General features: G+C 33.6%; 4 protein-coding genes across 7 annotated transcripts; 1 reads left to right on the plus strand and 3 right to left on the minus strand.

The window, feature by feature from the left end:
* The first annotated feature begins 585 nt into the window (after window positions 1-585).
* On the plus strand, window positions 586-5430 carry LOC107366147 (uncharacterized). Of its 2 annotated transcripts, XM_015933725.3 has the most exons (4): window positions 586-4029; window positions 4173-4360; window positions 4453-4668; window positions 4733-5430. In XM_015933725.3, exons 1-4 carry the CDS (start codon window positions 3148-3150, stop codon window positions 4743-4745), a joined length of 1299 nt encoding a protein of 432 aa, XP_015789211.1. In that variant the 5' UTR covers window positions 586-3147; the 3' UTR covers window positions 4746-5430. The 2 variants fall into 2 exon arrangements, with proteins under 2 accessions (XP_015789211.1, XP_015789210.1); XM_015933724.3 differs by having other exon boundaries at window positions 2868-4029; window positions 4453-5430.
* On the minus strand, window positions 4704-9228 carry LOC107366146 (putative N-acetylated-alpha-linked acidic dipeptidase). Of its 2 annotated transcripts, XM_015933723.3 has the most exons (5): window positions 8746-9228; window positions 7757-8594; window positions 6147-7671; window positions 6000-6081; window positions 4704-5859 (listed from the first exon to the last, which is right to left on the minus strand). In XM_015933723.3, exons 2-5 carry the CDS (start codon window positions 8381-8383, stop codon window positions 5553-5555), a joined length of 2541 nt encoding a protein of 846 aa, XP_015789209.1. In that variant the 5' UTR covers window positions 8384-8594; window positions 8746-9228; the 3' UTR covers window positions 4704-5552. The 2 variants fall into 2 exon arrangements, with proteins under 2 accessions (XP_015789209.1, XP_089123334.1); XM_089267208.1 differs by lacking the exon at window positions 8746-9228 and having other exon boundaries at window positions 5260-5859; window positions 7757-8617.
* Window positions 9229-9504: 276 nt separating this feature from the next.
* LOC149093773 (uncharacterized) lies at window positions 9505-11122 on the minus strand. The gene has a single exon (XM_089267218.1). The coding sequence runs from the start codon at window positions 10989-10991 to the stop codon at window positions 9912-9914; it is 1080 nt and encodes a 359-aa protein (XP_089123344.1). The 5' UTR covers window positions 10992-11122; the 3' UTR covers window positions 9505-9911.
* Window positions 11123-11609: 487 nt separating this feature from the next.
* Window positions 11610-14531, minus strand: LOC107366313 (coiled-coil domain-containing protein 32). 2 transcript variants are annotated; one of them, XM_015933896.3, is made up of 4 exons: window positions 14181-14531; window positions 12307-14078; window positions 12190-12240; window positions 11610-12122 (listed from the first exon to the last, which is right to left on the minus strand). In XM_015933896.3, exons 2-4 carry the CDS (start codon window positions 12458-12460, stop codon window positions 11842-11844), a joined length of 486 nt encoding a protein of 161 aa, XP_015789382.3. In that variant the 5' UTR covers window positions 12461-14078; window positions 14181-14531; the 3' UTR covers window positions 11610-11841. The 2 variants fall into 2 exon arrangements, with proteins under 2 accessions (XP_015789382.3, XP_015789120.1); XM_015933634.3 differs by lacking the exons at window positions 11610-12122; window positions 12190-12240 and having other exon boundaries at window positions 13534-14078.
* Between the last annotated feature and the right edge of the window lie 304 nt (window positions 14532-14835).

A 14835-nucleotide genomic window follows, 5' to 3' on the forward strand; every position in this document is an offset into this window, starting at 1 on the left:
GAATAACCCTAAAATAACTATTCACCATTATGAGTTGGACTGAGCAAAGAGCTTCAGTTTTAAACTATGCCTTCAAAAAGCAAACATTACTCCTGTTAGATTCGCAGTAACTTTGCATGTTTGTATGAAACGAACTGACCTCTACCATGATGAACTTTCTATTAATTCAACATATACTAGGTATTGAAGTCTAGTGACTTCATTGAGCTGCTTGTTCCTCAGTAATGACAGTAGATAGTGAAATGACTCAATAGAAATCAAGTTGACTCACATGTCAGTTGCAACGGTTAGTATATTTTAGAGGATTTGCAAACTATTTGTATTTACTTTAAAATGCTTTCCCCTTTAAAACAGTTCTATAGATCATATTGTGATTTTTCATTTTAGTTTTTGTTAAGCTTCCTTCTGCTGGTGATTAAGGTTTACAGTTTCATTTATTCAATTGCATTTGACAAGGGGAACAAACCAATCGTCAATAATACGAAAACTGGTTTTTAGATACAAAAACTTGTTTGCGCCATGATGTAAGGCAACCAGAAGAGTTGTGGTATCTTGTGTCTCATTGCTTGCATCTTAACCAGACTTTTCCTTGTTTCATCTGGTTGTTTTTTAACATTTTTTTCTGTGATTTTTGTGATTTAATTATCTACTCATCTACAATTACTTCAATAGTGGAACTTGGCTCAATTTAGTTTGCAACAATATCTTCCAACGACCCAATCAGTGTTATCAGCTTTGCTGATGAACCCAGTCCTATGGGTAGAAAGAAACGCTCAATCTTGCTTCCTCTCAACTTTAAAGCAAGCAAATCTTTTGCCCTCGTTAAAATCATTTTAATTGCTACTTTAAGTGCCTATTTAATTGGCCTTACCGTTTGGACAATCAATGTTTTCACTCACTACAAGGGTAAAATTAAGGAAACCAAAGGACACATCAAATATAGACATCATAGCCAATTTTTTGTGATCACTGGCCTTTACATTGCTACCACTACTGGCTATGGTTTATGGTCTACCCTTAAAGAAAATGTTTCTCAGTGTAAAAAGTTTTTATTTTTAACCATTTTTGGTTTCATTTTTGAACTGATTGGATCTCATAGCTCCAAAGACGAGGAGGTTAAACAGCTGAAATGGGTCACTCTTGTTTTCGAGCCTATCCTGCTCGTACTCATGATCATTTTCATAAGGATGTTGATTAGCCAGACCAAAGACTTTATCTATTCACCTCAATACCGTCGGAAAATGGCTGAAACACCAAGGAACAGCTCAGACGAAGAAGATGACATAGACGAGATTGATACCTTGAACTTGATTCCATCTCAAGTTAACAGTAAAACTAGAAATTTGCAAAGGAAGCATCCATTCCAGTCATTTTTTGGCAACTCATGAGGACAATTGCACATGAAGCCTTTGTTTATCTTTTCAATTTTCTCAGATAATTGTTACAACCCACCAACAGTTACTATTCTGAAGGCCTGATACTCCAACCAATTACGAAGACATTCAAATACAAGTCCAGAAAGTGGTAATGACGACTGTCAAGTATGATCAACAAGAAAAGGCAAGAATTAAAAATTCCGTCCAATAGAAATTGTAAAATCTTGCATTGCAAGGTTCATAACACGATTTTTGCTTCTATAGATAAAGATTATTTTGACCATAAATAAGTCTTTTGATAACTATTTTAATTTCATGTTGAAATACAATAAAATAAAAATTTAACTTGAAAATTATTCAAAATCGGCTGCAAGGTTTTAAAAAATGTTTTGCCAAATTATTTAATGAAATAAATGTCAACAAGTTGAATAGTTGAATGTACTCAACATTACATATAAAATGTAGTCCATCATGGCTGGTAACCTGATCTAACCAGAATATGTTTGCAATTTGTATTCATTTTTCAGCAGTCACACAATTTGTCATTTGTTAGAGTTTTGTTGGTCAACATCACAATTTCAGGATCAATTGAAGAAGGTTGCTATCAGGTGAGAAATATGTGCGCTACTTCTCGATGTTACTCAAATCGCTATGAAATAATGGCCAAAATGTAAAAAGATTTATGAAGCTGATGGAAGTTAAATCGAAAAGCTCATAAAACAATGGAAATGTCAGAAATCATGATTCAAATATGTTTCATAAGTTAACAACCACCTTGAGTTTATAAGAGATTTAATGTAAGAGGATGAACCCCAAAGAGTCTAATCTCATATCAATGATATATCATCAATGAATTGCTCTACATTATATATCAACCTGGATAATCAGCTCTTATCAGGTTCTATGAAAAACAATGATTTCCAGCATTATATCAAGTCAATTGATTTACAAAATTGACAATTACTTGCTGATTTTTCTATTCATAATTTTGGCTTGAATAAATCTAAACAAAACTCATCGAGGATTTACTCAAACCAATGCCTTTATTCATACAGATATTTATAGATGGAAGTTTTCAGCGTTGATATTATGATTATATGATATTCGTAAAGGGCTAATGAAAACTAAAATTTTTACTTTTTCGCTTGAAATAAAATCTTTCCATTTTGGAATCTATAATAACAATATAATAATAATTTGAAAACTTTAATAGCTCTAGAGAGGCTTTAATCTGTAAGGAAAGATTTAGATTTTTGCATTTGTAAAAGTAGACTGATTAAAAGAGGAAGACTGTACAATATATCGCATTAGTTTTTGCCAATATTTTGATGAAAAGTTCATGATTTCTTGATCTTTTTTATCCTTTTCGAATATCAGAAAGATTTATCTCTTGATGTGAAACTCTGATAGATGTAAGTGAAAAGTTCAGAACAATTATCTACTGTAATTCACCTTAAAGCATATTTGATAAGATTAGCAAAAATAAATCAAAAAATTACAGCTCTGATGCTCTAGTGACTTACTTTATTCAAGCGTGCTCAGTTATTATTTATCCTTAATTGTGATCCAAGCAATTGTTGAGCACATTTAGCTATACGTAATTATTTCAATTTTATTAGCATTTATTTCATCCATTTTTCTATTCTCACTTCAATTGATCAATTACCGGTCTCTTTGTAAAAAGGCAGCTTTCAGCTCATTTGGTTGTTTCTTTTGTTAAATGGTTACCAATCTTTTTTCCTGAACTCATCATCACTTTTGCAATCCAATAATGGAGTTTTACGAACATTTATCTCAATTTGTTCCCTCTGTGACACAGAACGAAGTCTTGTTTTCAAGTCAAAAATTAATCGACGTGGAAACGTCAATACTATTGCCATCAATTTCCCCAGTGAGTATTGATACAGTCTTCAGCTTGGATAACGCTCAAACACCTGTAAACCAAAAATCGAATGAAATGGAAAGTTTTTCTCTCAAGAAAGAAAGAATGCTCGAGCATGGCCAAATAAAGATATTTACTCGTGCAATCGATTCTTATTACAACTCAAATTTGGATCCAGATCCACCTTCATTGAACTCTTCGACTTTAAATGAAATGTTGATGCCAACTGTTGCTTGCAACCGCCCAATTGATGATTCTAACTCAACTGTAACAAAAAATATTGAAAGCTCATCGCCAACAGTGTCATTAACAAGGCAATATTTAATCTCACCAGAAAACCGAGTTACAAGAATTTCCGATAAATGTAAGCCAAGGGATCAAGAGAATTGCCTGAAGAACAAGATTTGGAATTCTAATGTAGGGAAAAAGATATTGGCAGTTAACTTTTCACCAATGAGTATAAAATCAGAATTTTTATCAAAGGAAACTGCGTTGGATGGATTTGAATCATTTGCTTTGCAAGAAGCGGTCTCTGCTTTACACGAAATTGTCAGATTGAAAAGAGCCCAAGGAGAAGGAGATTTGAATGAAAGCAGAGCTAACTTATACGCTGATCCACTTCCCGTTGAACTTGTACGTTCTTGTCAAAAATCTCGAGCATTTAGGAAATTGACTTTACATGATAAAATTATATTGCTAAAAGATGCATTCTTGGATCTCAATGCAATGAAAAATGTAACTACCTATGATGCTACAATCGACGGTTGGCTTGTAAGTTGAAAATTATTGCGATTTCGCCTCATATAAAATATTTACCATACAATTCCCATTCTCATTTATTGTGAAGCATTCAAAATGCTAAACAGAAACAATAATTTAATTTTATTTTTATCTTCAATTTTCCAATCGTTCAGTTTGGCGGTAAAATATGCTCAAGAAAACTAATGTACACGGCAAATCCAAATTTGCTTAAAAAAGCCGTCTATTTTATGGATAGTTTTCCAGTTCGTTTTAAAAGTGACTTTAACGTTGTAGCATTACTTTTTTTGGTCATCATCTTTAACGCTGATCTGCCCAGACTGAGGTTCAAAAATACAATCAAGTTAGTAATAATTAATGTTGAAGCAACATCAAATTTGTTGTTTTTTATATTTAACTTCAACTGTAATGCCAATCTTCGATCTTTCCAACCAGATCGGAGCAGTACGTTTACATTTATTTATTGCAGAGATATTTGATTTCGAGTGTTCAGTCGCATTGTGAAGCTTTGGAATACTTTTACCAGCTGATGACTATAGTTGAAGAGATTAAAGTGCTGAAGAGAGCAACTGAGCAAGACTTCGACAGCATCCGATCTGACGGCTCGGATTGCCTCAAAAACCGAGTTGTTAGACTTATTGAGCTTGAAAGGTTTGTATTCCAAAGGTTTTAAACGCAAATTCAAATTAATCAAATAATTGTTCATTTATTTCAGCATTCGATGGTAAATTGAAGCTCGTTCATTTCGGTTCAATCCATTTTATAGCATTCAGTCGTTTCCACAATATAATAAATTTTAGTTAAGATTCAGATTGTCACACTGGATTCTGACTAACTCTGGTTACTATCGTTTGAAGACTCAATAGATCAGAGAATTTCCAAAAGTGGAAGAACCATGAATATTTCAAGCAAATTTATGTATACATGAATGTATTACATTTGAGTTCAACAGTTAAAGTAGCTTCCATTAGCATAACCATCAACAATCCAAACAATAATGATGATGATAAACATAGGCATTTTTCTGAGCTTGTTTCTATTCATGAAAAAGAATCTTAAATGGAAGTTCTATAAATTAACACTTCCTACAATCAAGCTTTGAAAGGAAACATTAAAAGGTAATGATTACATAACACTGGTTAATACTATAAACGAAGAGGGGAAATGAAAATAATTTAAAACCGATTAAGTTATCTTTTGGTTGCAAGCGCTAAGAAAATGTTTAGTCAAATTATTAGCAAATTATCAACAAATCGGTTATTTCTTTTCACATTCACAAAATTCATTTTGTACAATCTGAGATTACGGATGGAATTCTTTGGATTAAAGCGCTTGGAGATTCTAATTAGTTCGAGCATCAACAATTTGATATCCCAAGTAAATCTTATAATAAAATCTTATATTAAAATCTCATGTTTTCTAAAATATTTGAAGTCAATATCACCAGAACAGAAATCGTTTCATCTTAGTTGATTCAGTCTTTTTGAAAACGATATCAGGAGAACGCACATTTGTACGCAATTGTAATTTGTTTCTCAGACTACGCTGTTAATGATGTCGGCAGCATTCTGAATAGCATGGACTAGAATAGAAAGCCGAGGCTTCAACCCGCGCTCTAAAATAGTGGGTAAATTATTCCCCTCAGCGTCTAAATTATGCGGATTGCTGAAGATCTGATAAAGTGAGTTGATTAGTCCAACCAGAGTTTCATTCTCTCCTGAGTATAGTCCTTCTGGGTTTTGGATTAAATGAATATTGTTAACCATGTAAAGTTGAACAGGATCGAGAAAGACTCTTTCTAGTAGAATAAGTTGATCGTTTATTGTCCTTATTGCCATTGGACTAGAAGAGTAAAAATTTAGAAGAGTTAATAATTAGTTAGAATTATAAATTCAACCATAATAAAGTGTAAATTAAAATCTGGTTTAATCATTAAATATATACCAAATTTTAAGTCAAAAAAGTTTATAAAGACAACTTACTCGGAGAAATCAATTGATCCTTGACGTAGATGAAAATTGTAAACAGAATCAGTGAAATTATGAATAGCTGAACTGAGTACATCTGCAAGAACAAGCATGTGTTAGTAAAAATACGTTTTAAACATTATTTTAAAATTTCAATCTTACCGGTGTCTAAGCCTCCTTTAGGGAAAAGATGCTGTGCTTGATAATATATTTTAAGTTGGACGTTTTGTAAAAATTGGACGTAATGAAATAAATTAAAGGGAATGAACAAAGATTCTGAGAAATCTCGTAAAACTTCGGCATAAATTTGTGCCATTGCTTTATGATATTTGAAATCAGGATCAATCGATGTTTTGAAGAGATCGAAAGTGTCATATTGAGTATGAATCAGACTGTATGCTGATAGAGATTTTGCCTCAGAGTTTTGATTAGATGAAACATAACTTAAATCCATTGATGGTATTCCTAAAAAAGTGGTAAATGCTGCATACACTGAACGCCCTTGGATGGGAAGTATTTGTGGTTGTCGATGTGAAATGACACCTTCAATGTATGAAATGAGGTAAGTAGAGTTAACATGATTGAGATGAGCCAAAGTTTCCTCTTTTGTAAGTAGATCAGCAAAAATATCTTGATCCCCATAAAAGAGATCCATTTCATAAGAATTTTTCTGGATAAATCCAGATTGTTTGACAATAGTGTCATTACGAACATAAGGAAATGTTGCGAACCATTTTTCAAATACTGTTTTATGTTGAGAATCATCTTTATCTGGATTGGATACCATTTTGGTGGCATTGAGAATTGCATGGTGGAGAAGAGGGGATGCAAACACTCTCAGTGAATCGTTACCTGAGACAACAGTGTCTGCGTTGATATACACAATACCTCGAGCGTGGAGAAGTTTATATTTATCTTCTAACCATTCAGTAGAGCCTTGCAAATTAAACTCTTCGGCTCCCCAACTACAGAAAATTATTGTCCTTCTTGGCCTCCAACCTTTCTTTAGAAGTTCTCCGAAAGCCCGAGCAACCTCTAGCATGACACCAGTTCCACTGGCTGCGTCCATTGCTCCTTTTGTAAGAGAATCACGATGACTACCGATGAGAATATATCTATCAGGTTCCACGCGACCTTTAATGTAACCAAATACATTGGAAATAGTTTCGTTTTTCAGATGATTATTCACTTTGATTCTAATTTTGAGATTACTGTTATTAAATCCTGGTCCGATTGCGTGTGAAAAATTCGATCCTGAATTCCATTCTGGAGGTGATTTATGACCACCTAAAAGATGAATGAGCCTCATTGCTTGGTCACTACTAATGGGTTGAGCAGAAATTTTAGCAAGTGTATTTTTATGTGAGCCTAGATTCTCTCTATAAGCATACGCTGTTGACGGATAGTTTGGAGACAAAGGATCCCCAAACTCGGCCCAAAGAGCAGACTCCCATTTAATTGCATCACTGGGAAACTTAAATGCCGAATGATTGACTTCAAAAAATTTATGATCTGGGAAAAAGATTATAGCTGCGACGGCATGGAACTTGGCTGTGTGGACAACTTGATCCAACGGTAACTCACCAAGCTTAACTAAAATAATTTTTCCTTTAAAGTCAATTGAGTATTTATCAACGAGTAAACGATAATCATCAGGATGTCCATTATTTACATAAACCAAATCCCCCTGATAATGAAAAAGAGAATATATTTGTAATAAGTTCTAGTTTTGGTTATGATAAGTTTGTAATACAAATTGTTCGTATGAATACCTGAAGGTCAATATTTGGAGAATAGGCACTGAAAGGATGAATTTGTTTAGGGTCCAATTTCAAGCCTTCACTAGAATTGAAAACAACTTGTTTGGTATCTTCATTAATTATTTGAATTAGATTTGGATTTATTTCATCTGGTAACGAGAGAAGAGCAGTATAGTTGAGAATTGAGACTTTGTCGAATGATGCGTCCAAAAAGTATTTCTGTATAAATGAAACCAAGTATTGATCCCTAGCAGAACCGGGTACTCTAGGCTCTTTGCTGAATTCACGAACCAAACTCTCTAAATTAGCAACATCAATTGAATTTAACAGCTTAGAACTGATTGTAGGATCTTCTTGTCGCACTGAGTGAAGAGAAACAACGTAATTGGGTATACACTCATCATGAGAAGAATGAGCGAAATAACCAATCATTAATCCGATAAACATTGACATAATAGCTAGCCCAAGACATGCTATCAAATATCGACGATTGCTTGGAAATGGTAAATCTTCAGTGGTTCGCTCATAAATTTGAAGAGACGCAGGTTCATTGTCCGGCCAATTTAACCCATCATCATCTAGAGCATTCAAATTATCAAAGCTGTCTTCGTCTTTGTAAGGTCTGTAAGCAGCAGCCATTGTGCATCACCAAATGAATTGTTTTGTCACGCAGCAGCAACAAAAGTGTTTGTATTTAGTTTGAGAAGAGAAGTTATCAACTATTTATGAATTATCATCAAGTCTTTTGGTTACCGTTAAAGCTGCCAAGAAAACCTTAAAAAGATAAAGGTTTTTGGACGGCTAACTGCCAACTGTTTATATTTGGAATACTTTTTTAAACGAGTGGTAACTAGTCAGGAGAGAAAACAACAAAACAATAGAATCATTAAATCTGGACGAGAATGTTGAAGAATATAAATAAATGAGAAAATCAATGAATCAGGAGTGTTACAGAAAATAAAAAATGGGCCATCCACCCTTTTCTCAATAAGAAAACTCACCTAATAACAATAAAAGAAAGGCGATTGCGATGAAAACTGACTCATGGAAAATAAATCATGCTAAAGATGAAAGATATGTTGAAATCATGTTGAAACAGAGAAATTCCAAAATAAATCAGGGAAGAAAGCGAGTATATTGAGAGTATATAAGAGGCTGAAGAGTATCACTGTCTAATGAGTTATTGCTTTGATTCAAGGCGACATCACAAAAGTGAAAGCACAATGTCTTGTAATATAAATAAACGTAATCAAGTTTCATCAATTTTCTAACTCTAAAATAGTTGTATCATCGTACTTATTGGCATCTTTGATGATCAGAGAATGATTAGCGTGATTGGTGTCATTTTTCGGAGCTTGAATTAGTCAGAAGATAATTTCAACTTATAAATTTTATCAATTTGAAGAAAATAGACAATTTAAATTGAAATAAATAAAACAGATCAATTTACTCCTTGTTGCTAACAAATAAAATGGCAGACAGCTTCCAGGGAACATCCTGTAAAATGAAAATTGAAAGAAAAAATCGCTTATACCGCCATCTTGTGTATAAAATCTAAAAAGACATGAAAACAAAGTTTCAGAATAAAGTTGAAAGTAAAATATCTTTTTACGATTCAAGAAAATTCATTTTAGGCATCAATATTCAATCAAATCAAGTCAATTAAATGGTCATATTTTTAAATAAGCAACACGGTAATGCCTTGTTGGAAGACACTGTTATCGATGCAGAAAATTCAGGAATCAATAGTTGATCAATAGTTACAGGAAAGGAGTTACTAACGTTAATCATTGAACGTTAGGAGTTTATTAACGTTACAAATTTAGAGATAATTAAAAGTTGATCAATTTGTTGAACATTGATCACAAAGAGTACTGGAAACACAATAAAAAAGGAAATAGAGAACTGAAAATAAGTAAGGAGTATTATTAACATTTAAGAATTCATGAGTGATTCATTCATTCAGATGAATTCTACAAGTTTTAGTTTGATTCGACAAAATTAGATAACCGGAAGATTATGGAAGTGACATTTGTTATCTTTAAGATGACATTCTATAAAAAAAATTTTCGAAATGTTGACCAGATAGTTTAACAGCAATAAATTAACGATATCGTCTAAGTTAAGCATTGGAGTAAATTTATTTTACACTTTAAAATTTTGATAATTAATCCCAGCTATCCTTCATCATCATTGGTGTCATTGTCTGTTCCTCTACAACTATGTAAAGTACTTGTTGTTGTGATCCACAATCGGAATTTGATCCACATTTGGAATTACCTTTCGATCCCCAACCAGATGGACTAGGATTGGACACTGGAACCATCATCATTGTTGGTGCAGGAGGACCCCAACCCATCGAAGGGGCGATCATTGGAGATGGGGAAGGAGCTGGACCCCAGCCCATGGAGGGAGCAATCATTGGAGGTGGTGCTGGCGCTGGTGCCGGAGCCCAGCCCATCATGATTGCGGGTATCGGTGCTGGTGCTGGTGCAGGGGCTGGTGCAGGAGCAGGCATTGGTGCCCATCCCATCATTATTGGTGCAGAAATCGGTGTTGGAGCTGGTGACTGAACAGGCATTGACCATCCCATAGTTGGCATCGGCACTGGTGCTTGGATTTGAGCAGGCATTGATTGCCAACCAGTGGCCATTATTGGCAATGTTGCCACTGGAGCAGGAGCAGGGGCGGTTGCTGGTCCCCATCCTGAGCTCATCGGTGGCATTGTTATCATTTGAACTGGGGCGGCTGCTGGTGCATGTGCTGGCACTGGAGCTGGAGCTGGAGCAGGAGCTGGAGCCGGTGCAGGCACGGATGAAGGTAAAGTCATTGACCAACTTCCAGAATTTGTTATCATTGTTAACGTTGGCTGATTATTCCATGCCATTGGCGTTGGAACAGAAACTGATACTGGTGATGGCGCTGGAATCATGTTCACTGACATTGATGCTGGTGTATTGCATCCACATGTTGAAGGAGCTGAACACGGGCAACTCGTTTGAGAGGCTGAACTACATCCTGATGGTGTTGCTACGGCCGCTCTGGGTCTCTTGATCATTCTAAAAGAAGCTTTTGGTTGAACTATTCTCACTGGAATGGCCTTTTGATCCATCGATAATGCATTACGCATAGATGTCTTACAGCCTGAGAACGAACCTTTGTTAAATAATAGTCCCGCTGAAGCACAAAACAACATTAATAAAGCCAAAATAGGCAATAAAGGTTTCGATTGCCTGTTAGGAATCATTTATCAATCGATGGTCATATTAACATCAACATGAGAACAAATTGATTCAACATTCATCAAACTAGATTACAATTTGAAAAAGGCAGCAACTAATCAAAATGATAATAAATTGCATCAAACTCTCTTAACATGTCTCGCATTGAAGCGATTAAAGCGTTACGTACTTTTCATTTTAATAGTTATTAATAGTAATTAAGTTGTTATGAAATTGATAACAACTCGTGTGTATCTAATATTTTGTTTATTTCACTTTTGTTTAATTTACATCTCGTTAAGGCTCGTTAATTGTTAAAGATCCTTTCAGTTCATTGTAAGTGTTTACGATAATCTTATTTTACACAAAGTTGTCTGATTTCCCTGTTCCGTAAATAAGTACAAAGAACCCAAATCTGATTGATTCATTTCTTTAAAATAAAATATCGCAACCCATACAAATCAAGTGCACAGGTTAATTACGAATTTAAACCAATTCTATTCAATTAAAAATACTACAATTTCATCTAACACTGTCTTTAAAATTAAATTTAAAACATATTCAAATGCTTCTGATCAACTCATTTTAAACCTTACTTGAAAAATAGGAATAGAGTCAAAGGTGAATCGATAACCAACTAAATCTGAAGATACAACATCAAGATTTTATTGAAATATATGATTCTTAGATTTTCCAGTTTTTTCAGAGTCAGGAATCAATAACAATGAAAAGTTGATAACGATTCTCCATTTTGTGGCATGAAGTGACCACAAGCATTTGACCATCTTTAATAGCTTAAAATTTGAATGGACATTCAACATCTGCAAGTCTGAGTAGCCAAGTAGTGATTCCAGGTCAAAAAATTTTCGATGGTTATCAATCACTCAATGAAACCTCATCTAGCTGATCATCTGGTACAATGGATTGTGAATAAAATGGCTGATCTTTGCCATTATCTTTCGTCTCATTAGTCACTGTTTTTTTATTGGCGTCACTTTTGATTTCATGAATCTTTAGCTCTTCGATGGGTTTGCTTTGTTCTTGACTCTCAACCTTTCCATTCTTGGCAGACTTTTTCCTCTTTAAATAAAATGTTAGATAAATTGTACCACAGATAATTATCCCGATTAGCAATGCAACAATAGCAATAGGAATGACTGAGGGGAAGATTTAAAGACAATCGTTAACAATAATGTAAACAATTTATTGATGATGATGACTTACATTTTTTGTTTGTTTCCTTCTCGTCAATGTTGATCGCACCAACATGGCTACCTTCAATTTTAAAATCAAACCGAGAATTAAATTCCTAGCAATTGAGATAAATAATAATTTACTTACCACAAATTGCTGTGCGAAGTTCACTTGAAGTTACATTCGGAGATGAGCAATCAAATTCAACTATAGTATCGTTGATTGCAGGTGTTATGGTCCGACCATTGATTAATTGAAATAATGAAATTGTCCCAAACACATTCAATAATAAATAATTCATAACTTTAATCTGAAAAGTTGAATAGTTGCTGATGACGATGTTTCCTTCTAGACTGGTGATGCATAAATACTGGTTATAAATTGTGCATTACAGTTACTGGAGATAAAAATTTATCAGCATTGTTTATTAACCAGAACCACTTTCTTCATTATTTCTTCCATAGAGTTCATAGATTATTCTATCAGGATAAAAACAATAGATGCTTATTGAATGCTACACATGAAATAGTCAATTTAGTTATCAGTTTCAACTTGGATAATCTGACAAAGAGTGATCCTTTCTTTGTTTCAAGGAAACTGTTCATGAAAAAATAATTTCAAGCTTAATTTTGATCTAACTGATAAGCACTCTTAGAGCAATAAGATCAAGAAACATCTAACTAATACGAAACTTGAAACAAAATTAATCACGAAATTATGAAAATTTAGCTCACACACTAAAGTTAATGAAACAATGTGTAAAACTTGAGATCAGGCATTGTTGTTATCTGTCACAGTGAGATGTTAAATCATTCAAAGCTAATAAAAGTTGACTATTTGCTATTTAATTTCATATCATTTAGTTAGGTTTTGGATTTAACAACAAGAACTATCCTGTGATTTAAAAAATAAAGCTTCAAATTCAAATCATAATCCTAGATAACCATGTGACGTATCATTAAAAAACGGATTTGATGGGTTTTTGGGTTTAGATTTCAGAGGTTGGACACAATCGGTTATGGGAACAAGAAATTCTTTAAGTTCGGTAATAAAACGTTTTTCAATCTAATTGAATAAACACTGAAAATTGTGTTTACCAAAGATCCAATGGTATATTCAAACAAACATTGAAACATGATGATATTGGTCATATGGTGATAAACTGAAAATGGTGTAATTTGTCAAACAAAAAACTAAAGATCACTAGACAAGAATGAGAAAATTCAAGGAAAATTGAGACGTTCGTTGAATGAATAAAATATTGTTTGTCGGACTTGTGAAGTTGCCAATCACCAGTCATCACAACCAACCAGTTTTTTCAAGTTCAGCAATCCCTGAGTAAACATTCAAATTTATTAAGAATTAAATGTCGGATAACTGAAAATGTTGACTAGCTATGATTTCTAGTTTTTTATTCACATTTTTGCGAGAAAAAAATCACAAAACAAATTTGCGAAAATATGAAAAAAGGTTTTTCTATTAACAAACTATTGAGTTGCGCTTTTATTTACATGGGTAATTGTTGACCGAGAAAATTTTTCGATGATTTGAACATGAATCTTGCATTTATTAAGCGTCAATATGTTGTCACTCATCTTGAGGCTTTCCATCATCGGTTTTATCTGATTTAGCTGCTCTTTCAGCCAGTATTGCTAAGATGTCACATTTGAGTAACTTTTCTAGCTCTTCAGGGTTATTTGTTGAGCGATTAGGAAAAACAACTCTTTCCAAATCAGTCAGCAATTTACCAGTATTAAAACCTAGAGATTCCTGTTCTTCCAATATCTGACTGTCAGAGTTATTGGACTCTTGTGAATGAAATTTGGATACAAAATCTTCTTTGGCTGAATTTAAACAGTTTAAGATATCCTTGGTGGAAGGTTCACGACCAGTACCTTTTATTTTCTTTAATTTTGATTCTAAATGCATGAGTAAAGAAAAAAAAATGAATAAAAAACAGAAACATTAATGAGTTAATCTGCATTATAAAATGTAAACAATAAGCTTTGAATGTTACTCACCCAATTTGTTCAAGTATTCAACCCTGTCAGCCATTGGCTCGAATTGTTCACTGGGCTCGAAGTCATTGTCAAACTTCAATTCACCCTTAAAATCATCAGCAGGTTCCCAAAAACTCGACATTTAAATCAAAGTTCAATTGACAACAAATCCAATCGGTAAGGCCTATGCGTACAAGCGATATATCAATAAAATATCAGATAGTCAAAGAGTGAGCGAATATAAGAATCCGTCAATGAATTTCTTCTCCCTTTAAATCAGAGCTAACTGAATCAACACTCAAGTATCAAAGATTATCAACTTAAATCAGGTGAACTGAATTTGTTTACGTTAGACTAGTTTAGGTTAGGCGAGAAAGCTGATGCATTAAAATATCTGATCCTAGACTCAAGTTGAATAGATCGGATCCACCCAAATTTGATTGAACAAACTTAAGGTTTAACAATTGTCATTGACAAATCTTGATTGTTGTGTTTATAACTTTTTGTTAAATTATTGCAATATTGATGTTTTCATTCATCGAAAATTCAATCAATTTGATAACTTGATTTATTATTCTTCTCAGGCAATCTTGTAATTCAATTCACATGTCGAGGTTAATGATTGCACCTTTTTCAAACAAACTTCCAGTTCTGATTTGCATTGTTAAAAGACAGT

This window comes from Tetranychus urticae, chromosome 2 (genome assembly GCF_039701765.1).
Source record: "Tetranychus urticae isolate SD_2017Ah chromosome 2, NJAU_TeUrti_SD_1.0, whole genome shotgun sequence".
Classification (NCBI taxonomy): domain Eukaryota; kingdom Metazoa; phylum Arthropoda; class Arachnida; order Trombidiformes; family Tetranychidae; genus Tetranychus; species Tetranychus urticae.

Excerpts from the sequence above, each read along its gene's own strand:
- LOC107366146 (XM_015933723.3), bottom strand. The coding sequence starts at position 8,383 with ATGGCTGCTGCTTACAGACCTTACAAAGACGAAGACAGCTTTGATAAT. Across the intron at positions 7,672-7,756 it reads CTCCAAATATTGACCTTCAG|GGGGATTTGGTTTATGTAAA; the intron begins GTATTCATACGA and ends TTTCATTATCAG. Across the intron at positions 6,082-6,146 it reads TAAAGGAGGCTTAGACACCG|ATGTACTCAGTTCAGCTATT; the intron begins GTAAGATTGAAA and ends TTGTTCTTGCAG.
- LOC149093773 (XM_089267218.1), bottom strand. The coding sequence starts at position 10,991 with ATGATTCCTAACAGGCAATCGAAACCTTTATTGCCTATTTTGGCTTTA.
- LOC107366147 (XM_015933724.3), top strand. The coding sequence starts at position 3,148 with ATGGAGTTTTACGAACATTTATCTCAATTTGTTCCCTCTGTGACACAG. Across the intron at positions 4,030-4,172 it reads CTACAATCGACGGTTGGCTT|TTTGGCGGTAAAATATGCTC; the intron begins GTAAGTTGAAAA and ends CCAATCGTTCAG. Across the intron at positions 4,361-4,452 it reads AGGTTCAAAAATACAATCAA|ATCGGAGCAGTACGTTTACA; the intron begins GTTAGTAATAAT and ends CTTTCCAACCAG.
- LOC107366313 (XM_015933896.3), bottom strand. The coding sequence starts at position 12,460 with ATGAATTATTTATTATTGAATGTGTTTGGGACAATTTCATTATTTCAA. Across the intron at positions 12,241-12,306 it reads ACTTCGCACAGCAATTTGTG|GTAGCCATGTTGGTGCGATC; the intron begins GTAAGTAAATTA and ends TTAAAATTGAAG. Across the intron at positions 12,123-12,189 it reads GAAGGAAACAAACAAAAAAT|TCATTCCTATTGCTATTGTT; the intron begins GTAAGTCATCAT and ends TCTTCCCCTCAG.